Source organism: Trachemys scripta, chromosome 1 (genome assembly GCF_013100865.1).
Source record: "Trachemys scripta elegans isolate TJP31775 chromosome 1, CAS_Tse_1.0, whole genome shotgun sequence".
Lineage (NCBI taxonomy): Eukaryota > Metazoa > Chordata > Testudines > Emydidae > Trachemys > Trachemys scripta.
The window spans coordinates 248,339,493-248,365,482 of NC_048298.1; the positions used below are offsets into that span (position 1 = coordinate 248,339,493).

General features: G+C 37.8%; 1 protein-coding gene across 1 annotated transcript in view; it reads right to left on the reverse strand.

Annotated features, from left to right (window-relative positions):
* Positions 1 to 2,219: 2,219 nt before the first annotated feature.
* PCCA (propionyl-CoA carboxylase subunit alpha) overlaps positions 2,220 to 25,990 on the reverse strand; it is a 384,189-nt gene continuing 360,418 nt past the window's right edge. Inside the window, exons 22-24 of the mRNA XM_034758211.1 lie at positions 18,191 to 18,331; positions 5,060 to 5,137; positions 2,220 to 2,556 (exon numbers count right to left, since the gene is read on the reverse strand). Of these exons, the coding sequence (XP_034614102.1) occupies positions 2,488 to 2,556; positions 5,060 to 5,137; positions 18,191 to 18,331 (288 nt within the window). The 3' untranslated portion in view covers positions 2,220 to 2,487. The remainder of the gene's footprint in view (positions 2,557 to 5,059; positions 5,138 to 18,190; positions 18,332 to 25,990) is intronic.

Consider the following 25,990-nt stretch of genomic DNA (forward strand, 5'->3'; position numbering starts at 1 on the left):
CTAAGATCACTAGGGCTTTTATTTGAGGCTGCCTGACCGTTTTTCTTCAAAACTGTAAGGGCTAAAAACATTTTTACTGAAACTTGGAAGAATCTTGCATGGTTTCTTGCTAAATATCTCAAGCAGACAGTTCTATCACATACTGCTGTAAAACTAGGACATTGGAATGGATACACTGTTGAATACTGAATTAAGTATCGTGATGCTTGACCAAGTAAAGTGGTCAGAGTATAGGACAGGGAGGGGCCATGTCTAGTAATTACTGGGGTGGCTGATGTCCACACTACTCACCAGGAGCACTTCCATTGAGGAGATCCAGGACTGTCAGCTCCCCAGTAGGATCGGGGGGAAGCCACACCCAGAGTCCAGTCAGGGAACTGAGAGCCCTGGGGGAGACAGCTGATGTAAGTAACGTAGTGTCTACGTTGACACTGCATCGCCCTAACTACACTGCCATAAGCCCTATGCCTCCGGTGGAGGTGCAGTTGGAGTTATGTGGGTGTAGTAGGTATCCTATTGGCCAGAGCAAGGCTGTAGTGTAGACAGTGACTTAATTAGGTTGACATAAGTTGCCTTATGTTGACCTAACTATAGCATAGGTTAGGACTTAGTCAGGATAGGCTTCAGGCCTGCCGAAATTACTCTTTCTGTGGCCTTAGACAAATCACTAAGGGCTTGAGGTAGAAATAACTCAGAAATCACGGACATACTCTCAGCCAAACTGCAGATAGCCCAGTAGTAAGGTTCTAATGTCACTTTCACCCTGAAATGAAAATACCTCTTGGATCAAACACTTCAAAGTGGGCCTTTGACTTTCATTTTCTGTTAGAATTTACCTAAATCCCATTGAAGAAAATTTCTATCTAAATCACTTAAATAATTTTGAAAATTTTACCCTTCTCCATTATGGAGGGGCCACAGGCATGCTAGATAGGAGGAGGAGGAGATCTTTCTAGTAATTGTAATGGTTAGCTACTATAGACACTAGGTGAGAAACTGGTGGCATTCCTACCCAAAGCAAAACAAACTACTACTACTCCCCTCCTAGGGACTCTCTTGGGTAGCAGTACAATCCAGAGCAGGGCTGATGACAGAATTAGGCTCACAGGATAAACACTTCATAGGGTTGGAAGGGACCTCAAGAGGTCATCTAGTCCAACCCCCTGCTCAAACTTGAACTGAGACTGCAGCAACCAGGTTTGTGGGAGCTGCACACAGCAGGCTTAGGGTTTAATGCAGTCTTGTAACTGCGGGTGGGGTGGGGTGGAAAGAAACCTCTGCAAAACTACCTAAAGTGAGGATTCAGCTCCATGGCAGACAGTCTTTAAATGTGGGACCTGTTTACTTTCAGGGTGATCGCTGCCAATCAAGAGAGCAGGGGTGCTGCTAGTCAAAGGTCAGTAACCACTATCTACAGCAGCATGTTAGGATGCTGGAGAAATTAATTTTAGTTTGGAATAAAGTATAAACAAAGATCCAACTTCAACTGATGATTCAAAGTAGTTTCAGATTTAGTACAACTTTCTTTCCCTCTGGTTATTTGTAAGTAAAATAATGCAATTCTTATACTGCAGCTTTACAAGAACATGTTTAAGCAGAGCATAAGTTACCAGTTTGGTAACAACTTTCAGTAAACACTCTGGCTCACGCTTCCTTTTGCCCGCAGTAGACAGTAATTACAAATGCTCTTTTGTTTTAAAACCAAAATGTTCTGCACAAAATACACCTGATTACTACCTCAGCTGGCCTGAGGCTCTAGAAGTAATGTGAGGAAGTGTGGGGGGTTTTCACCAGGAATCTCAGTTCTTTCAGCTTTGTAAGAACCACAGTAGGTTACTGGAGACATACATACATTCATTTTTACCAGTCAGGAATATAGACTTGCTTCTCTTCCTTTATAGCATCAACCAACGATGGACTATGTTTAGAACATCTGCTGCATTTTTTTTTTTTTGTCTTGGTGGTGGTAGACTTGTTCCACATTTTCCAATTTACAGACACTTTCTAGGTAGAGGCTTCAAAATTCAATGCCTTACAATGCATCTGAACAGAAATCAAGCACTTAGTAGTTATTGTTTAGGGGAAATTGCTCTGTTTACTCCCTGATTACTTTTTCACTTTTATCAACTATTCTGTACAGTGGAGCTCATGCACATTTGAAATGGCAGTGGCTGACACTGAATATTATGTACTTTAAAATACATTCAAAGAGGCTTTACTTAAGCAGAAATGTTCAGTTTTTATTGATTTGTATTTGATACTGAAAATCAGGAGAATTACAAATCTTATATGTACAATTATTTATAGAAATAAAAATCTGACATCCATTGGTGGTCTTAATATTTGTCTGCTGGATAGAGAATGTCACTCAAATACGACTGTGTAACAATTGCTCCATAGGAATGTCTGTTTTACAACCTTCATTTTACATGCTGGAGATAAATAAAGAGTTAATTGAACTGTCTGGTGATATGAAGGAAGCATGTTTCATTCCAGTTCTATGAGCAGATCTCCTTCCCCAACAGTCTCACCAGCTTTACAGTGCACAGCTTTCACCTACAGTGGGAAGGTGACAAGAATTATTAAATCTTCCCTGAAAACATGGCTGTGTAAGTTCTTTAGCATGCGCAACCTACACTAGTGCATATACCTGAATGTACATACACAGAATAAATGATGGATTGCTGAGTAAGAATACTATACTATATCAGTAGATCTCCAAGCACTTCACAATCTTAGGGTGACACTTTCTGCAAGGCAGCCACACAACCTTAATACTACCCCAGAGAGATGTCAAGGAGAACTCAGAACATCACTGTTACCCCCCCCCCCTTCCTAAAAAAAAATTAAAAATAAAATAAAAAGTAAAAATAAAAAGGTTAAAAAGAAGTCAAAGAACCATAGTTGTCAAATAAATGCAATTGTATATTCAGTTTACTCATGTTCACAAAGTCAGTTTCCTATTTTTTTTTAAACTAGTCCCACATACCATATATGGGATTGCAGAGTGTAGAGCATGTTTTATTTCAATATGTACAGCTCAACAGCTTGTAGTAGCTGAAGACCCTACACTGGCAAGAACATAGTGGGATTTTTTTTAAAACAGATCTTTATTTCTAAATCAGTTTTTCTCAAACCTGCCAGACCCATACATCTGAATCTTTTAAATAGCTAATTTTAAATTCTGAATGCAAAAAGATCCCCCAAAATTAGTGTGAAAACACTTTACTTAATTAAAAAAACCACTTGTCTGTTTTCACAGCAGTTTCAGCAAATGGGATCCCCTATGCTTTCTGAAATTTACTGGAGTCACCTTGGCCAATGCCTATTTCTGACGCATGTAGAGTCTAGAACCTTCATCAGGCAACTAAATTGCTCCCTCATTTTTATTCATTTTACAAACACCCATAATAGATGCAAATTAAATAAAACCCAAACCACTTGTTTTAGCAGTTCAGAATATAAACATGGATTTTGGATGTGGAAGACAATTCAGAGGAAAAAAGGGAAACTGAATATCTTCCAGCTGAAACCAATGAAACTGCGGCATGAACTAGATTCAAAGGGACAAACCTAGTCCAGCACCAAAAGTACCAAAACACATCTCCGCAAAGGCATGAAGTTGTACTTGCTGTGGGAACCATAACTGTGAACTTTAGAATGTTTGACCATGTCATTGTTTTTCACATTCGATAAATAAAATTATTATATTCTAATAGCTTTAGTGAACTGACACTGTTTTACTATCTACATCTCCAAATTGTTTTTATTTTCTTAAATTACATCATTTTATTTTAAAATGGAGACTCGTGGGGGGGGTATACAAAGAGACCACTTAGAGCTTAGATCCTACTTAAATCCTGCTTTAAAGGTTTAAGAGGGACATATGTGACATATTGGGCATGGTACAGGCCAAATTTTACCTATAAGCAGGGGGGAAGGGCATCTGGACAGAGGAATAGAACATTACTGCTATTAGGAGGTGTGCAGGAACTTGGGAGGAAGCTCAGAGCCTGGCTAGGGAGTCACAAAATGAATCAGTCAGAGCGAAGGCAAGGGTGGGAATATATAAAGGTTAATTTAAACTAAGAAAGAAGGAAAATAGAATTTACGTAACCACTGCAATATGAGAATAGATTAAAAACAATGAGTAAATGAATGAGAATTAAGGAGAAACAAGTAAAGATCAAAACTAAACTGTAACAAATATTAAAAATGAAAAGTAATAAATGTAAAAGAAAAATTAAACCTGGTCTTATAGCAAAAGAATTAATACCAAGAGGCTAATAGTCAAGGGACAACATTACAGTAATAGGAAAGAACGAGAGAGGCATTCACGTTGCTCCCTCGTCCTCTTGCCATATTTTGTTTATCTAGGTCATGGTCCTGTCTCAGGATCTGCTAGTATCACAGTACATGAAGTTAAACATATATGTGTTTGCAAGACTGAGGTCTTGCATTGTTTATTCTTTGCAGCAGGGATCTGTCTGTAAAGAGCTTAGAACACTTCTGGACACTCCACATTTAACAACGTCCTCATCAAAAAATGCTCAGTCTGGAACCTGTTGCTTTTTTTAAAGCAATATTCTTTTCTAGGGTAACACCACTCATCTACACTACTGATGTATTTTCCATACCTTGTTCCAAGTATCAGGACAATGTGAAATTAATTTGCAATTAAATTAATTAAATGTACAAGAAGAGATCTCTGCTGTTAACTGCTCTCTGAAAATATGGAATTTGGAGAACTGGCTGCATCTCCTCTAATCCTTCAAATCAATCTAAGGAACAAATCATTTTGAGGGAACTCATTTACATTAATTTTTGCAGCCTGTAACACCACTTCATGCTGTGTCATCTAAGTCTTGTAACTCTCTAATAGCTTTCCAGGCAGATGTAAATGTTAAAAATTAAAGGTACCTCATTTTGAAAGATCTAGAAAATGGAAAACAATTGCACTTCTAATCCTTTAACTACCACAGCCCTCCTCTCTTATTTTTGTACATTCTGTCCAATTTGACAAGTGACATGCAGTTTAAAAAAATGAGACGAAGCATACCTTGCCAGTTTTAGCAGCGATCATACTGTTCTGCATTTTCATAGCTTCAATTACACAAATCTCCTGCCCTTCTGAGACCTGGTAAAATTAAAGCAGCACAAAAAATGAGGATAGAAGACTTAAATGCGCTAAACTTGCATCTTCTGTCTGCAGAATAAAGTGATTAATTCCTTAGGCAAAGTTTATCAAAGTCTAAAAAGTTTTTCCACAGAAAAGCTGAAACCAAGTTGTCATATAGAAGTCCACAGCACAAAAAGTGCGACATGCCATGGTTACCTTTAGCTAATCAAAATTAAAACAGAAAAGGAATCAATTACGTAGTGGGTGGAGCAGGAGGAAGAAACAAAACAAAAACAAAGTGATCCCCTCCAATCCCACATTTGGAACTTGTACTTTCCAAACTCACACTTTCCAGCAGCCATCACACTCTGACATCAATAAAGGCCAGAACAAAATTTAATTTGTGTGGTTTTTGACTGTGGAGTCACTGCTGTACTTCCCTGGCTCAGATCCATATGGATACTAATCCTGATTCAAGAGCCAATAAGTTTCTTGGCATTAGTCCTATGGAGCATGGACTAGGACCTTTGACTAGTGCAGAGCAAGAATGCACACCTTTGCACGTCACTGTATGGATGGTAGCTGATGCCTTTGGATTGCTTAGAAGGAAACACCAATTTTTCTCCACCTGGGAGGGCTCTTGGAGGCAAAATGACAATTTTCACCACAGCTGACAGCTCTTAAAGGGAAACTCTCAAGTTTCTTCTTTCAGCTTATTTGCACTTTGCTAACAGACATATACAAACTCAAGGTCATAAGCAACCCACTGTGTAGCTCTACTTTTGGGCTGACTGTGGCTAGGAATCAGATTCTCTCTTCAGCGCCTTTGACTATGCAAAGGAAATAAGCCACTTGAGGTTTCATGCTGGTTATGCAGGTTACCCATATACGGTAGTGGGGGGAACCTTCATGGTCCAAATTCATCATTGGTGTAATCCCACAGACTACAAGGATTGTTTTGGAAACCCTGTGATGATCATTGGAGATGGCAGTCAACAGATTTACACTTTGGATGGAACGGGCTGGGCCCTGTGTGCCAGCTGTCATGCCTTTGTGGTTTTGTTCAGTGTAAGGATGAACTTTCCTGAGACATCTGGGTAATCTTCATGGGTTTCCACTGTGTCTCTTATAGTACACGCAGTTTTAGTGCCTTTGAACTCTGTCTCCTCTTTTCCTGCACTGTTCAGATGGTGGTATTTTTTGGTACACAAACACGAAGGGATGTGATTCACAGTGATGGTCTATGCAGTCTTGGGCATGTTGCTTGTCTCCGTGTATTGTAACCTGGTATCCTAGGACCCATTAGTGAGGGTGTACTATCCAACAGAGAGATAGGAGGGCAGTCAGCAAAGAAACCATGGATGTGAATACATTGAGTGTCTAAATGACTTTTCTTATGAAGTTATGTACTAAAGATATGCATCTCTCCTAACTCTGTTCTGGGCTGGTGTGTCCCCTGCTGAAACATCCAGGATCCTGAGGCAAGCCAGAGAGATATTTATTACTTCTAGATTAAAAAGCTTCTGCATTATCCCTCTGTCAGACTTACCAACAGCAGTATGAGTTTTGGAATAAGAGCGGAAAACATTGGCTCTAAGAACTCTGCATTCTAACCAGATATGCTGAACAATTAACATGAACCATTGTAAATACAGAAATTCTGTCATGAGAGTCAGGTGAGCAGTTTAAGTCATTAACACTGAGATTCTATGTATGGTACCAAACACTTGTTCTCTATCCCATCTCTGCCTATCTTTTGTCATTCACCTCCCCACCCCAGGAGTACAAACAAGAGAAATCAAAACCAAACCCACCCACATTACAATTTAGCTACCGTTGAGACACCAACCTACTAAAGAAAGAAAATTCAGAGATTTAAGACCATTCTATTACTGCAGTCTTAGAAAAGTCAAGGGCCATGAACAGAGGACTGGACTCCAGGAATTCATAAAATGCTCACCCCGGCTCTGCAACTGATTTTCAATGTGACCATGGGCAAATCGCTTAGGCCACAATTTTCAAAGCCGAGTTCTCAAAATTAGACATCTAAAGCAGCAAAGTCAATGGGAGCGGTGACAAGAGCTCTGAAAAACATCTGGGCATTTAGGGGCCTAAATATGGATTTGGTGCTTAATGTCAAGCACACAAGTTGTCCCAGGCGCCTGTGCAATTCAGTTTCACAGTCTGTAAAATGGATCACTTGGTCAGATGGTTGGCACATTAATCAGTTAATGTTTATGCAGCGCCTTAAAAATGTATTAACTGTCTAAATGCTAAGTAGAGTTGTCTCTGTGCACGTCCGATACTGCAGTGCAAATGGATGGAAATGAGTGAGAATCAGTATTCTGTATTCCTTGGCTTCTGTTTGATGCCTCAAATTCAATGTAGTATTTTTGTGTTTGATAGAGATGTGTGTTTACAGGGATGATAATAAAAGAGTTGGGCTTTATAAAGAAATCAAAAAAATCCAACACACAAAAGTAACTTAGTCAACATCTAGTATTCTTATTTATTTAGAAGACAAAGCGTGCTTTTTGTAAGTACCCAAAGTTAAAATGCTGTGACAGTACTTCTGATAATGTGCAATTTGTTTAAAACTACTTGGTGAAAGCATCACTTAAGCACAGAAGTTTAATCACAGTTCTTATGTTAAATCTTTATGATTCCTTTCATTGTACAATCCTAAAATTAGGCATTTGTATCTCTATTTTCTTTTGCACTCTTTTGGGCTTTGTCCAATTTCTTTCATTACATAATTGTGTGTACCCTTTAGCCTGTCCGTATTATTTAGCCTGTAAATGAAGATCTTAGTGGTGTGTACAACTTCTTCCTTCCTCACTTATTTAAGGATTAATCCGGGCTTTTTAAAGTATTATGCCGTTTTTCACATGTTCTATTTCTTCCCTATGTATGTTAAACAATTAAATCCAATTTTGATTCACAATCATCTTTACGTTTTAAATTTATAGGGACAAGTCATTGATGACCCAAATTTGTCAAAACAAACAAACAACCCCAAAATTCTGATTAGTTTGCACTGGCTCAGACCAATTTGTTCTGTTTGTTAAAAAGAAACAAGGAATTTTTTTGTTTTGTTTTTAATAGATTTATGCTATATAAAATCTACATTTAAATTGCTTGGATTAATGTGAATATGAAAATGGACATGTCAGATTTAGTTTCTAGAATGCATTTTAGTGTAACTCTGAATATTTCAATAGTTAATTTTTTAAATCCACTTTTATTTTTTAACCAGACCCAAAAATGAAAGTAATTGAAGAGAAGGGAACCTAATATCCAACTGCTTCTAACAACAGAGATATGAAATTTTGGAATAGCAAATCCCATTTTAACTCTTTCTCTGTCTAATTTAGGGACTGCATGGTCTTATTTATCCAATCTTAAAGAAAGATTACAGACAATATGTGGAACTGTCTTCAGTGTTTTTCTAACCAAATAATTCAGGATGAGGAGTGGAAGTGGAACTTGAAAAGTAGCAATCTTGAGCTATTTTCATTATGCATACAGGAGGAACATAAGGATTAATTGTACTCCCAGAGATGGCTCTTTAAAATTCAGAGGTACAATAAGACATCTGAGGGCATTACTACTGAGAGATCTTTGTGAGTATAGTACATGTCTCTAAGACTTTTGTGAATCATTTGATAAAGACTTAATGATTGTGACAGGATGTCTTCAATGTTAGGCTTACAAAATGGTCACAAGTCCCACAAGTCTTTTTGATAAACCCAATCAGCACTGATGTATTTCTCCACTCTATGTCTAATTGGTGTAAAGTTTGTAGATCTGAATCTTGTATCTTTCATCCAGCTTACTGCGTCCTCTCCTTTGACACGGGGTCAAGGTTCACATTCGCATCCGATTATCAAAGTAGCACTCATTAAGCAGCAGCCTGCCTTGCACCAAAATGAGTTAGCTTGAAGGAAAACTCAGCCCATTTACTCAGCAGATTTTAGCATTTTAAGGAGGCCTGAATGTCACACAGTATTGCTACATTTTGAAGAGTTTCAGACATCTCCAGCTGATGATTAATTGTAAGTGATGGGAAATAAAATCCAGTAAAGCCAGCTGCTTGCCATGGTCGGCAAAATTACTATAATGGATATAGGCTGCCAATTTTCCAGTTTTACTGGCAAGTCTTCCAAGTGTAATTAAGGGAAGTTATAAATGATATGGAAATCTATCAAGTCCCATTTATTTTCAGAGGACTCTTTCCCCCAGAGACTTTTATCTTCAAGCTTATAGTTTGCTTTGTTGTGCTAATAATTTAAACCACTTCTTATTTCTGATTAAAGCCCCCAATATCCTTCATAAGAAGTTAGATCCACTTCTTTCACAAAGATTTAAAGAAACAGAACCCTTTTTAAGTTGTTTGTGAAATAAGCGCAGCTCTTGTTTCCTCTGTGCTGCATCTTAGGTATCTACCTACTTTTTGGATTTCAAACCATGAATAGCCTTGAGGAGACCGCAAAGATTTTGGGGTTAGAGTTGACTTTTTTGGATTTCTCTATTTAAAAAAAATTAAGATTGTAAAAACTATCTTTCATGCTAGGCATTTAGCAGAAGGTGGTTTTCCTCTCTAATGTTGTTTGATTCGGAATAAAAGCATGAAAATGATGTGCAAAGGCCTAAAATTGGAGATGTAAAGGATGACTGCACAGTATTCCATTTCTCAATTTCATCCTTCAGAGCCACAAAATGGGGGTGATACAGTTACTGGATGAGATTTACAGTAACAGCTGTGGTCTTCCCACACAAGGGAGGACCTTCTAATGGGCTAAGGTCTGTTTTGAACAGACGGGGACTAACAAAACAAGGTTCCCTATTAAGGATGTGCAGTAATATTTCTGATAAAGAAAATGAGAGTAGTCAGATTGCTTTTAAAAGACCCAAAATCCCCTTCTGCTGTTAAAAAATGGAATTATGTTAGAAAGTGCTAACTGCTAAATAAATAAGACTAAAGGGATGTAAATGCAGGAGAATTTTTTTTTTTTTTAATCTACTCTCTAGCAACTGTAAAGAATGCATAGGAACCAGTGCCAGTGGCATATGGCTTTCTACTGTGCTAAACATTCAGACAAAAGACAGGTTCATCAGTCATTGGTGTATCTGGATAAAAAATTAGCTTCTGATGGATGGTATTTAGAGCTTACCTGCTGCTAGTACATTACCAGAGAAACACAGGTTTTGAAACCCACATGACATTAGAAACTGCCGACCATGAATACAACACGTGCAAGCACTCATAATGTATGCCAGGTTATACAAAATAATAAATAAGCTATTTAAACCCTCTGCCTAAAATTGGGCCCGCTGCAAGGAACCCTGGGTCAGTCCTACACAGGCCAATTAATGCACAGCATCTGCTGTATAGAAGCAGTGCATGAAGCATTTCCCAATGATTTCAGCAATTAAAAGAAAACTGTTTCCTGCCTGTTCTGACAGCAACTGTGTTCAATGCAACAGTGAGCACCAAATCATTGTGTGCAGCTGAAAAAATTAAGTCTTTTTTTTTTTTTTTTTTTTTTTGGAGAAGGGGGTGGGTGGGATGAAGATTTCTTATGGAACAGGATAGTTCTTTTGTTGTCCTACATTCTGTGTTTTTCTGCCAAATTAGACAGAAGGCTCCGAGGGCTTACAGGGCCCTCTACAGTATCACCTTCTGGTGCACTGTGGCTCCCTAAAAAGATGGATCAATATCAACCCTGCTGATTTGTCTACAAAAGTGAAAATCCTTCAATTACATTTTTAATACCATTGTATTTAGAACACAGGTGTTTGAATACAACACATTTTTAAGGCTCTTAGATCTGAAGAAAAGCCCAGTAACATCCACAAGCAAAAAGTAGCTCTGATTTGGTTAAAAGCGCAGTTAGAATCCGATTTTAATCCTGTCTCCTTTCTGAGCCCGGGGGGGGGGGGTGGTGGTGGTGGTGGTGGAGGCTGGTAAATATCGCTCAATATTCCCATAATTTCTACACTCGCATCCCCACATATTTATGTATACCGAGAATGGACAATGGGACACTATGCAATAATAAAGCAACAATCAAGCAACCTTGAACGTACAAAATATTGCATATGCTCTTTCAAAATTAATACAAACAGTACAACTTGTAATCGTTATGGCTGCAAGAACATTATATGGTACATTAAAGCCGTGTTCCTTTTGTGCACTGAGGTATGTAGAAAGTACTTGAAAATAATGCTCAGTGTTACTTCTTTTAATTTTTTTTTTTTTTAAATAACTTAGTCCATTTTGGTCTCATGGCCCTCCCATGATGTTCTTTCTCTATGACTTGTTGGCATTCTGGCAGCAAGCACCTAAGTAGAAAACAAATCAGGAGGAATTGGATGAGCAGCAATTGAAATTCCTTGACGTTGTCCAAATCTGTGTAAAATAATTAGTGCAGGTTTCCCCTTCCTTCCAAATTAACTTGGAAACAGAAGCTATAGAGTTGAAAATATAATTAGCAGCAATTAACAGTGCTTGACAGATGATTATTCAACTTTTTATGCCACACTCCTTTAATGAATGAATGTAGGTATAGCACATCCCAGATTTTCTGACCTCTGATTAACCAAAGGTCAGTGACGTCCTCCTGACAGCAATGAGCACTGGTCATTGCACCCCCACTTATCCAAAACACTAGTTTTTCCAGTGGTTTCAGAAATTTCCAAAACTTTTTTGGGGAAGCTGATGTGCTACATATGTATTTTGGTGGTAGCAGTTACCACCAAATACTACACACATACATGGTCTTGACAGCCTAAGACAAAGGCTAGTTTCTGTTTTAGACACAAATATTTTGATTTATCAGTGATCTTTTAAAAGTTCTTATGAATTTGGTAAAACAGCCACAATTTTTTTTAGAGAGGCATCTACACATTTTTCTCTAGTAAGGCCTTCTAATTATTTATGAATTGTTTCTTATTATTATAATAGAATTTCACCTTAAATAAAACCCCACTCCCAAAGAATCTTCAATGTATGTGTTTACATAAAGAAATAAGTAAAATTATTAAAGCCAACTGTATATAGAAGAATGCAATCTTAGACCAATATAAATGTTACATTAAACAACATACACTTTTAACAAGTAATACATTTTGAAAATAGTGGACACTTACTAGCATAAATCACAATAGAAAAATCAGTTAATCTAACTATTGCCTTCAACCTTGTTGTATCAGCATGGTGGGAATCTTGGAATGTTTTTGCTATTTGAATGTTATAGTTTTTCGAAATTGTAAAATATGGTTTCAGCTTCAATTTACTGATAATTTTCCTTACAATAAGACACAAAAACTATAATGAAATGTACATGTTTGTAATTAATTAATGTACAAACATATAATGAAATGCATAAAAGGGCAAGTGAGATTCCTGATCATGTTTGATCAAGTTCATAATCTATCTCTTACAGAAATATGCAGCTAACATCCACACTGGGAAAACCGCACACACACAAAAAAAGGAAAAAATGAACAGAAAGCAATAATTGTACCTGCAAATTATTGGTTTATTCACAACTGGAGTGGAGAATGTGTATGGTTTGTGAAATATGCGGGTATATTAAATAATATCATAGATTTCTATGTAAAAGGTATACATTAAATTACCAACCCATTCCTTCTGTTTTCCATTTTGGTTATTCCCCCCAGCTGGAATAAGAATTATTATGGACATAAAGTAAAAAAAAAAAAAGGACAAATCTACTTTATTTAGATTTTTGGGACTGAATTGCAAATAAGGTTTGAAACTACAAGTGAAGTGGTGAAAAGCAACAGGTAACTTAAAGCCCAATATCTTATTTTACAAGAATTTGCAATGTAACGAGGAATGTATGTGTTTGGGTGGCGGTTTTGTTTTTTGTGGAGGTTTTGTTTTTTCACTCTAAGTATTTTAAAGTTAAAAACTCAGACTGGACATGTTTGTAATCCACGCAAGCCTTTTTCTAGACTTTACTGCCAGAGGATTTGAATTCAATTTACAATAAAATCTCCCAATTTGTTTCTAGCCTAGCAGCATTAAGTAGTTTTGCAAAATGAATTTAGCCAACACATCTCACTTCAGCAGTTTTAAACAATCCTCAGGATTTTAATCTTAATTCTGAAAGTCCTCAAATCAGTTAAATTCCATAATATATTAATATTTTGGGGGAAAACTGTCTTGTGCATTCTCAGTAGACAGACATCTGCTATTCAAGCAAAAGTTTTAAATTACAAATTACTGCTTCACTTTAAAGTCATGGTAGTTTTGTTAAATGAGAAATGTCCATTTAAAAAAGTAATTTGACATGATAATGTTCCTAAATCATGATAGTCTTACATTTATTGAAAAAAAAAAATCTTGAAAATTGAGATAACAATCTTTAATTACAGAGAAACCTCTAACAGTGTTCTTATGGCTGTAATAATATACAAACAAATTAAATAAAAAACAAATCATGTTCTGACTGGACATTTTATCCACAATCACTTTTCTTTTGTATATATTTGTAGATGCCCAAAGAAAATAATTAAACTGATTTATCCAACTCTGCAGGCTATAGATTACTAAATAGTGTCTGGCTTATTAATGCCACCTATTTCTAGTTACTGTGGTTTTTTTTTTAAAGTTTTTATTTCAGATACATGCAAAACTGAAAAAAGTAAAAATAATATTTTCAGAGGGCCATTGAGACCTTTACGATCAATTATTGTTGCCGTATACAATGACTAGCAAACTCAGAAGAGTTATGAAGAGAACCCATTTTGGGAGCACCCTGGCAGGTTTTCTGTAACCATGATACAACATTTGAGCTATGCACACAGAACTATAATATCTTTTGCTTCCCCTATTCCCGATTCACTCTACAGCATTCTTTACACACAAAGCACAAAGCAGAATATCAGAGCGGAAAATAATATACAAAGGATTAGTAAGCACTGTTTTATTCTGCCCTCAGTGCTTAATACAGAATGTCTGTGCAGCTCAGAATGAGTTTTTAAATGTTGTTGTATTTTTTGTAATTGTTACAAGATTAAATTGTATCTGTAGCATTTTACTGGAGGTTTACGAAGATGGCAATGTACACAATCCGTGCCTGGGGGCCAACTGTGCTCCTGCTGAAGTCAATTTGAGCAAGATCAATGCCTAGGCTATGATTTTGAATGTGTACAACCTCTCCTGTCTCGTCTAACACTGCCAATGTCCTGAATTTTGACTATACCAAATGGCCGCTTAACAACAGGCTTTCATTCTAATGTGTACTTCTTTATAATAACCCCCTTCACAGAAAATTAAAATGGATGTGCTTTGCTAGAGAGACAGTGCTATCATTACAAATAAGATATAAAAGTTTAGCCTAAACTGAAGACTCATCTGCTAAATATCATCATCTTTCTCATTCGGAGAATTTTCAAATTCACAATGCTTTTGCTGTTTACATTACTTTGTTTTTAACTGTTCCCAGTGACAAGCAAGTGACATTTAATTACATCCCTCAGATAACGTGGGGAAAATGGTAAGGAAAGAAGAAAGCAATGATAAAGCTAAAAAAAAAAAAAAAATCAGCAGAAGTCCTACTCCTCTTCGTATGACAAGTAATGCTTTCCCCTAGTGGGAATCGAGCAGAACAGAAGGCTGTGCACTACTTCTTTGGCAGAAGTGAATTCCAAACTGGTTATCAGATGCGCTGGGGCACACACATACAGCCTTCTATCATGCTTCAGCAGCCCAAAGCGTTTTTCATAAATAGCAGCCAAAAGAGAACATTATTTTATTGAAAGGCAATGATATAAAGTCTGAGAAAAGCTAATGAAGAGACCATCGCTGGCTTCTCATTTGGCAAAGGACACAGAGACACTAACCAACACCATGTGTTTTACCTGGCCAAGCAAAATGCCCATAACTAAATGGCTGATAATAAAGACAGCTGTAAATGCAGCCATTCAAACAAAGATGATGTGCCCCCTCACTAGGAGTTTCTTTTCTATTGTAATGTTACCTCTGAAGTATGGCTAATGTAGACTACCTCCCAATGCTATTGAAGTCTCTGAAATAATCTCTTGGAGAGCACAGCCCTGGTGCAGAGACTGTTATATGATCTTCCAATAATATTTAGCATAGGTCACAAGTTAAAAAAAAACCTTGGAACAGCTAATAACAATGCCGTTTTATCCATAATAGCTATAACCTGAATGAAAACTACGAACAGCATCTGATTTTTCCCTGCTTTGCAGCTGCATTGTTTTCAGACACCATTACCATTTTAACTGGTAAATACAGCTGGAAATACAAAGATGACTTAAATTCTTTAGTCAGCCTGAAAAACAAGGAGGATCAGAACACATTCAAGCAGTGGGACAAAAAGGTTTGTATTTATCAGAGAGCTACAGTTCCCTGTTCATCGTGCCTTGAACAGCTGTAGTGAGTGAACCTAGTTCTGATGGACAGCCAAGACATGTAATCTGAATCACACCATCCCACTGCTTATTCAGTGCAGATAGCTGATACTACCTCCGCTCCTTTTTAAAGTTTTGACACTAGTCCTGGAAAGGAAGGATTTAAGTTAAACCCTTTCCAATAACGCAAATGTGTTTTTGTAATTAAAGCCACACAATTAGCATTGACAAGCTCAGGGCGGCAGAACAGAGATTATGCTGTTCAAGTGTTCTGCCACTCAGTGCCTCCAGCAAAAAGCTGCAGGAGAGGAGGAGAGAAAAAAATCCTCAGACATTATTTAACAACTTGTACTCTTGCATTGCACCACTTGTGGATTTGTACAGGGAGGTTTTTAATTCCTTGGCCGTGGCCCCATCCCCCCATGGTTCTATTCCTTCAAGACCACAATATATTTGTCAGGCACAAGGAAAACATTTTTTAACATCCAGCAGAATTAACTTTTTTTAAACCCATTCCATTTATACTATCAAAAGTGTAACGTAAAAACGGTTCAGTCTTGCAATATTGAAATACCATGAAAACATTATCTTTCGTCCCACAAAAACAAATATTTGCTTAGTACCTTACTCACTAGACAACTCTTACTGCCTCTATATAGAAGCAGTGGGTTTCACTCTCCACACGATGAGATGAATTGGTTGTAAGCAGTCAGTTTTCCAACCAGCTTTTAGGCAGACCTCAAGACTAGCTGTTTTGTTAACTATTAACAACTGACCATTCATTTTTATTCTTGACAGATTACTAATACTTTGCTGTAAACAACACATGATTTACTAATAAGCTTTTCTGATTGCTTGTGAAAGAGGCATCTGAGTGTTTCAGGCCCTGATCCTGCAGACCTTCCCACACAATTCACTTTACACCAGTGAGTAATCCAGCTCACTTCCATGGAGCTATTCCTGTGCATAAAGTCACTTCCCAGGCATAAGAGTTTGTTAAGATTCAGTGGTGAAACAGGTTAATTTTAAGTGAATACAACAGTTTTTAGAAGTGCACATTTAACAACTTTTGCCACAAGCAGCAATTACAATAGTCAAGAAATATTCAGACTTCTGCCACGTGACACAGTGGAGTTTTCCTTTCAGTTGCATTTTTACTGAACTGGAATTAGTTCAGATTTTGTGTGTGTGTGTGTGTGTGTGTGTGTGTGTGTGTGCGCATACATACATTTTATTTATATTTAATTAACATAATATAAACATATAGATAGTAACATATTTAATATGAACGTATGGAGGCAAAGACCCACTTTTTTGGATCTCTGCACCTGGAGCTTTTATTTCCGCTCTCTGTTTCCTATCAACAGAGAGAAATGTCCATATGTATGCTGTGTAAAAGCAGAGAAAGCTGCATGGAAATGTGTAAAACAAGGTGAAGCACTAATTAGTGCTTCACCCCCATTTTATAGGGCAACACCTTTTGAGATTAAACGTGTAATTTGGGGCCCTTATCCACCTTGTACTCAACCTCTCTCTGAAGTCAGGATTGTACCCTGGGGGTATGTCTGCACATCAAAACAAACAAACAAAACACGGCAGATGTCTCAAAGCCAGGGTCAACTGACTCGGGGTCATGGGGCTCATGTTGTGGGGCTAAAAACAGCAATGTAGACTTTGGGCTCAGGCCTGGTCTCTGAGACCCACCCCCCTCACTGTGTTTTAGAGCCCGGATTCCAGAACCTGGGCGCCAACCTGTATCTGCATTGCTATTCTAAGCCCAGCAGCACAAGCTCCAGGTCCGTTGACCCGGACTCTGAAGACCTGCCGCTGCTGGTCTTTTTTGCTTCATAGATGTACTCTTGGATTATAAATTCAGGGATCAGGATTTTCTATTTGCTTGTAAAGTGCCACATGTCTATTTAAGCAATAACAGTACTAAGCTCTTTAGACTCAGGCCTGTGTTGCTTTATTCTAATGTCCCCTATCCCAGTATAACATCACCCCCTTCAACGCTGTAAGTTGGCTCAGATTCAAGTCTCTTAATGTGGTTGTGCTCAGAGGTCACACAAAACTGAGTAATGTAAAGCGTAACTCTCAAACATCACATTTTTTTCTAGTTCTGTGTGATGGAAAAGAATGGAAACCCCCAGGATAGTGGTGATGTGTCCTGTTACCTTCCTCTCCCTAGATTTTGCTCCTTGGACAGGGTGAGGGAATCGCCTACAGAGATTTCTTACTTAGCATGGAATGCTCCCTTCAGGAATGTGTGAATCACAGTACTTCTGTCATGACACTAAATGACAACAGGTTTTTTTTTTAAATCAAGTAACTCTTCCCCAGGACACATCTATCCTGTTTCACCCAAACATGAAGGTTGCATTTGACAACTACAGTACTTAACTGGTCCATGGCAGAAAATCAAGCAACCTCCCCCACCACAATCAACAAAAAGTTTCTTCCTGCCAGGGCATTTGTTACAGGATAGCATGCTATCCAGATAAGTGTTTGCTCTCACTAGGGTGACCAGATGTCCTGATTTTATAGGGACAGTCCTGATTTTTGGGTCTTTTTCTTATATAGGCTCAGACTTTCAATTATACTGTGGAGAAAACTGTGTGGAATATAGTATAAAATTATATATAGCAAAAGAGCCTCTCTTACCAAGTCCCCAGGCTTTACAGAAACCGCCACCACTGCTCCAGGCATCGGTGATCTCAAAATACTGGTTGTATCCTCCACTGCTTTCTCTGGCATGTATTTACTCAACTCTGCAGCAAGCTTGGTCAGTATTCGTAACTTGTACTTAAGGAAAAGAAAAATGTTTTAATATTTTTAATCTCGTGTGAATTCTTTGTAATGATCTAAAAGTCTTGCACTGATATGCTATTTGTATGACAACATAAGCGATGGTGTTTTTATACTATACACACATTATCTATACTGTATGGAACTGTCTAAAGTTTGGAATCCGTGTCACAATTTTCACTACCTGAGTATACGGACAAAGGTAAAAGTACAGGACAACCCAAACAGCAGCACTGAGTAACTAAAAGGGCAATATTGGATTAATAATCTGGTTAACACATTTCAGATTCTTCCCCTCCCTCCCCCCAAAGGGAAAAAAGATTAAAATTTAAAAATAATTTTAAAAAGAGAAAATATCCTTTTTCCTCACCAAATCCTACTGAGTTACCCTGGTTTAGGTCTGGAGTAATTAAATGGAATAATTTCAGATACACACCTGTGTGTCATGAGCAGAATTAGAACTTAGCCCTGAATTACTAACGCCTCCCTAGACTATTAACAATGAATGAATTTTAAAACATTACTTTACTTTGTACTATTCAGTGTTTGCATCTTACACTTCATTCAGCTTTTGCAATCAAAACAGATCAGACAATTTCACTTCCATAATATCGTGTACAAGCATAGTGCTGCAAACAAGGCATGGAAATGTCCTATTGGTAGTTCTATGTGAGGTAAGAATGAATGGAACCCTTCCAGGATAAGGGTGATGTGTCCTGTTCAACCTAAACTATTTAACTGTTTTTGTCTAAATTTAAGAAGAAAAAATATTTCTATGACGTTTTATAAATTAACAAAACAAAACAAAACGCTAGGGCCTGAACTATCTAACAGCATCCCTTTAAACTAAACCTTTCTGAAACTATGTACATTTGTATGTCAATATCCCTTTTTAGTTCAGTTCTTAAAAACCTGTGTACACTTTCATGGACATTTCATTGAGTTTGTGAGCATTTTTCTTCAAATCTGCTGCAGTGCATGTGAAACTGAATGTAGAAATCCAGTAGATGGCAGCAGGTCTCTGTGAGAAACTCCTTGATCTCCCAACATCAACTGAGAGTGAAGAACAGCATTGCACTACATCAATCATTTAAACAAAGGTTTCAATAATAAGTGGAGTAGGCTTAAGTTCATTTAAAATTCAAATGTGTATTTTGATGAGGTAAAGTTTAACACCTTTTAAAAAGTATATTGTCTACTGAAATAGTTAACCATTGTTTTGTTAAATGGAGTCTTTCTACTTTTCATTTTTATACAAAATGACACAGATGAAGGCAAAGGGGAGTCTAACTTCTGCTTCCACAGGGAGTAAAATGGGATACTCGGAAAAGACAATGGTAAGCTAATTAACTGCAGTGGAAATCTTTAAAAAACAGCTTTCTGAAGATACACATTGTTTGGTTTTAACAGAGGGTTATCATCCTACATAAATGCTGTCCGGATAGATGGAACATGTGCAGTGAACAATGTAACCATTTGGTTGGAAAATAGTTGGAACTCAGAAATATGAGATACAATTTATATGAAACAAATAAAACCTCTGAATGTAGTCATGTGCCACAGTAATAAACAAAGCTATACCCACCACCTGGAGATTTTCGGACTCTCACCAAAATATGTATGCCTTGAGTACGTCTGATGCTGCACATATGAGCCTGCACCACTTTGTATATAAAAAGCTGCTATAACTGAAAACATCCTGCTGCCATCATGCTGTCAATTAGAGTGTGGCGTGTACATTTTCAAAAACAAAATAAGGTAAGTTATTTACCTTTCTGCACAAATGACTAAATTGAATGCAGTAAGCTGCTTGCCATGTCCCTTTAAAAAAATAACCATGTGCGTGTATGCACACTTGTGGGGGGTGGGAGAAGATACCTAGAGGAGATTTGATAACATAAGTTGCAAGCAGAATTGCGACAATGTGACAGGTCAAATAATAACATCTTATGCATGTTTCTTTACTCTTGAGTGTGTGTGTTGCAATCAAGTCATACAAGTGTCTGCCAGTTTCTGAAGGATATGATCCTTAAGTGAAATTACAGTGCAAATAAAAGCTTTTTGCTCCTATTTAAATTCATCTGAGTCATAAGTGGCAGGGGGAAAAAGCTAGCAGAGTGCATTCTGCTGTCAATCTAATAAACATTCTGTGCAGAGGGACTATTTATCAAAGATAAATTGTACTTAAAAGTCCTTCATTAAATCTATGGGGGGGAATATAATTACACCAAATTGCACAGTTTCAGTATCCATGGTTAGTGTCTGCTTTGTATTCATAGTTTGAAAATAATAATAATAAAAAACTAGGTCTTGGAAGAAAACAAAAATAAGTTAGCTTTCTGGACTGGCAGAAATGGTGTTAGAGATTACTTTGATATAGTTTTCAAAAGTTATGCCTACCCTCCATTTGGTTTTCTAAGTATTATATAGATTGATTCTTCTGCACTGCCCAACCTCAAAATTTAAACTTTAAATGCAGGGGAAAAATCTGCTTTAATTCCAAGGAACAAGCCGTCTTACAACATTTCACTGAGGTTGAAATACTTAAAGTAATTCCCCACCCACATCAAAGCCTGAAGCAATGCAGAGGGATGGGAGACAGGGAGAGTGTCCTGCTGTATGTTGCACGTTAAAGCTCAATTTTCCATACCAAGTTATAGTATCCCTACCAACCAAATACTCAGTTTTTACCATCTTTATAATTTTCATATCTTTTACATTCCTTTCTCTGCAGGACTCCTGCTTTGCTTGGAATGAGATGTGAGAGTCAGTAAACTAACAGCTTTCAAATGCAGGTCTTTGTTATTGATGAGCTGTTCCTTTTCCTTTTGTATTTGTTTATTGTTCTTTAGTCTGTTTTGGGGATAAGAGAGTTATTGTAATCTAAAAGTACAAAATAACAACAGTAAACTTCTCAGGAAAGGCCTTTTTTGGTGCAGTTGGCTAACAAATGACCTTTCAGAATATAAAAAAGAAGACAAAGCACCAGAGAGAAGGTTCCTTCTTTAAGGTTATCTTTGATGTATTTCTACTTTCTGCTGGACCCCACTAAATCCCCACATAAGCATTCCTTTGTAAAGCTATCTCTGAGCTCTCAGAAACCATATTACACAGAGGGGGTCAGTGAGCTCTTGATCCTAACCTGAGACATACGCACGTGGCTTGATGAGAACTGCAAAGGCCTTAGGAAGACCAAACTAATCGTACAATGCCTACAGATGTCTCTAAAACAAAGACAATTAAGGACACACCAAAAATGTCTATATCACACAGTTAGTACTGTTGCACTTTTGCTTTACTGAATTAAATCTAAAATCTGAAGTGGAAGTTTCCATATGTTTTTTTTAAGGTGTGTTTTGGTTGGGTGGTCAGGGGGAGAATGGGGAACGTTGCAGAGGTTGGATTACAAGTGGAGACCATAAGGTTTTCACTGGTCTAAAACAGAAGGAACATCTGCTGGAGTCATAAGCAGGTTGTCTGTGGGTGGACTTTAGCAGCAGCGAAATCTGCCATTGATCAGATCTGAACTCATCAGCAGTTGTCTCTGGTCACTGCTCCACTCTCCAGGGTTTCAGAGGGTAATTCTGCCAGCCAAAGTAAAGTTAATAAAAAAGTACCTGAACGGAGTCAGGCATGCCCGATTGGGTAGAAAACAGGTATTTTTTTTTCCACAGGATTATTGAAGTCCACTATCAGTAAACAAAAACGATGGTAGGGAAAGGTGATGTTAGCTAACAGTTTGCTTAGGGTAACAGTACGCTGTCCTAGGTCTCTTGGTAAATGAATGCTATGGTGTATGTAATGCAAAACCACCTCTTACAACTAAATCTCTCTGACTAGAGAAAAGGGCATAATAACAACAGATGTGCAGGGATAAAGGTACAAAGAGAAGGCAATAAATTGAAAACTATATATATTTACTTTAAACCTACTGTATAAATCTCTTATTCTACTTAAGTGGTAAAAAAAAGAGAAAGAAAAAAATGTAGACAACCAATTGTGGTTTAAAGGAGGTCACACGCTCATATTTAAAATACATTTCCACTTAAAGAAAACCTCAGTAAACTAAACTATAACAGAATATAATATGCTGCAAGGATGATGCTCAAACTGCATCCTGTTACATCTTGCATTAGTTCATTAAATATGATCTTCCCTACATACCTTAATCTCACGTTCTCCTGAGTTGTAAATACTCAAACTCCACTGGATATTTTACAGAGCAATCTAACATAGCAATATACGTATGTATATATGTAACTTAAGTACCTATTTGGATTGCTGACCAGAAGCAGATTTACAGTATGCTTTACATTATACTCAGCCATGTTTTTAAAACCTGTCATTTTTCTGGTAGGAAGGTTAAAAATTGTAAATTGCTCAGCTTCTAGCAAATAAGTCGCCCACTGTGCATCTTGATTATTTTCAGTAAAACAACTACACTGCATACAGTAGAATAATGTCCATTCTGAATGAATAAACTTTATTAGCTAGGTAATTTCCCTTTAACGCTCTTAGTAAGCTTCCTTTTCTGTCTCAAGTCATTTAACAGGTGTCAATTGGCCATCAGGAGCTCATGAGTAACAGTTTTCCAGTAATCATTCAAGTCAATAATAAGCAACGTTCAATGCTGAACTGCTATCAGCACACTGTCTTTTTCGTTAATTCCTCTTTACATTTCAAAGCAGTGACCATATCCTTGTTTATATTTTCACCATGACAAATAAATAGGAAAGCTTGTGTATTTATTCCATATTACTTGAAGATGGCAGTCATCATCTTCTTTTAGAGACAAGGACTTCTTACTCAACAAAGAGATTTAAAGTAAGTCTCAAATTACGGAGATCTTGAGCTCTGGGTTCTGGAGCTAATTTACTTCCACAGTGTGGTAGTAAGAACTAATAATAAGATCTCCACACAAGCAACTACATCCCTAATATAGTGCAGGAGCAAACACTGCATGTGCTGGAAAATGACAGTCAAAAATGAATACCCACAAAAATCATGAGCCTTTAACAGCAGCAAAAGGGAGGAGGGGAAAGAAGGAGAAAATCACCATCATGCAGAACACAGTCCAGCAGCAAAAACTTAATTAGAATAGCAATCCAGCCATGGTTCCCACTTTCAATTCATTGTGTGATACATAATTAACACTCTAGAAAAACCTAACAAGGGTTAAAGCCATGCAAAATCCATCCCCTTCACTTTAGGCTAAGGCTAAACAGTCAGGATCAAAAACATACAGAATTAAAGCTTGTAGATGTCCTTCTCTTGGAGTTACAACCCAGACGAAGAAGGTGAAATGAACAGACAGACGTTAGAAAGCTCTGTGAGCCTCAGAGCTTTGTACATCTGCAGTCACTGGAGCAGCCTGTTAGCATAATGCTTTGACAACTCCATCAGCGCAGTCTCAAGGTAGCTGTCAATCAGGATGCATCATTTAATACAACAGCACTCTGAGGATTTTCTCCTACAACCCACATGACAGCATATCTACAGCTCTATTTATATCAGCGCCCAGTTGTGTTTACAATGCTGTTGTAATTAGAAAAGATGCAACAGGCAGCAATATTATTCAGATTTCCATTTTGCCATAGTGCCATGTAAAGTGCGATCTTGCTTTACAGAGTCATGGTAAATGACAAAAGCGCTATTTTCTTTAGTCTCTGTGCTCAGACAGCACTTCATTTGCAGCTATCTATAATTAGATTAATGGTGTAGTGCAGTACAAAGCAGGCCCACTTCACATCAGATAGCATATGAATTAGGACAAACACTTATTTCAATTCAAGGCAGAGAAAGCAGTGACTGGGGTATTTAGCATACCCTTTATGGTGGAATGAGATGTTAATTGTGTACCATTACCTCTAAACTGCTTGCTTGTTGTATAAATCACTGTGCTAATTGATGCAGAGATAGAAACGTAGCCACAGGCAAGAAAGCAACGGAATGAGAGCTGAAGATGGTGGATAAAGGATTATCGAGTAAAACCATATGGAGATGAGGTTCCTTTGAAACCTGCCCATGAGCAGTGCTTCTTAAACTACAGGGGGAAAAAGTGCTGTACTGATGTGTAGAAAAAATTATTTTTACATCACGATTTACGAACAAACTCTACAATAAAGTATTTGAGCTCAACAGAAAACTAAAAAATATGTGTAACGAATCTGGACACGCTTCTAAAAGGAAACTAATTGGGAGAGCATGACTTGTGAATGGTCACAACATTCTGTTTGGGGTTTGGGAGCCTGAATTAACAAGTAACACTTGCAAACTATCCATAGCAGGTGTTTTGCTGACCCTTCCATAGAATAAAAATACAAATTCTTCCAGCACAAAAGTTTCTGTTTTAAAAAATAAAATCCAAGTTGTTGCTAATTAGCTAGAAACCTTATTAGGCAGAAAGAACAGGAGTACTTATTAGGCAGAGAGAAGATGGAAGCTTGGGATCCCAGACTCCCACATGCTACCATCATAAATTATATATTATAATATTCAGTCCAGTTAATGTATGTCTATATAAAGGACAAAATCCTGGGGAGTCCCTCCCCATATGCTGTGCAAGCCACCTTGAAGTTACAAAATATTGTATATTCTCTTACAAAATTATTACAAACACATACAACTTGTAATCATTACGATTGCAAGAACATTATATGGTACATTACAGCGGTGTTCCTTTTGTGCACTGAGGTGTGCTGAAAGTGCTTGAAAATAATGCTCAGTGTTACTTTTCTTAGTTTAAAAAAAAAAAAAAATTAGTCCATTTTGGTCTCATTGCCCTACTGTGATGTTCTTTCTCTATGACTTGTTGGCATTCTGGCCAAGCACCTTAATAGAAAACAAATCAGGAGGAATTGGATGAGCAGCATCTCTCAAAGGTAACAAGACCAGTACAAAAGGGAAGCTGGCTACTGAGCCTTCCAACACTTCATGTCCCAAGCGGCATGTTCAGGCTTCTAGTCAGCAATCTGCCCTATCCAGTGGTGTTTGCTGTTTCTTTTAGAGCAGTGGTGGGCAACCTGCGGCCTGCAGGCAGCCCAGCAGGGTAATCCGCTGGCGGGCCACGAGATAGTTTGTTTATATTGACCGTCCGCAGGCACGGCCACCCGTGGCCGTGGTTCACCGTTCCCTGCCAATGGGAGCTGTGGGAAGTGGCGCAGGCCGCAGGGATGTGCTGGCCACTGCTTTCCGCAGCTCCCATGACCAGGAACAGCAAATTGCAGCCACTGGGAGCTGCGGTGGCCATGCCTGTGGACAATCAATGTAAACGAAGTGTCTCGTGGCCTGTCAGTAGATTACCCTGATGGGCCGCAGGTTGCCCACCGCTGTTTTAGAGCCATATTAAGATCTGCCTGGCAGGAGTGTACTGCTAGCCCACAATGAGCTATCTTGAAGTAACGGGACTCTACTTTTTAAACAAGAAACTTACGGCAAAATCCTGTTTTTATATAGCAATATAGGAGTGGAGGGTAAACAATTAGCTTCATATTGTGGTCACCCGTGAAATAACCATTGTCAACAGTTACTACACTCCTCTGATTGCAAGCATAAAGAAATAAGTTGGTATCTTGGAGAATGTAGCATGGAAACGGTGGGTAAATGCGGAGTTTCAATGGCAACCCAACATACAGCCAATATCAGGTTCTAAGCCAT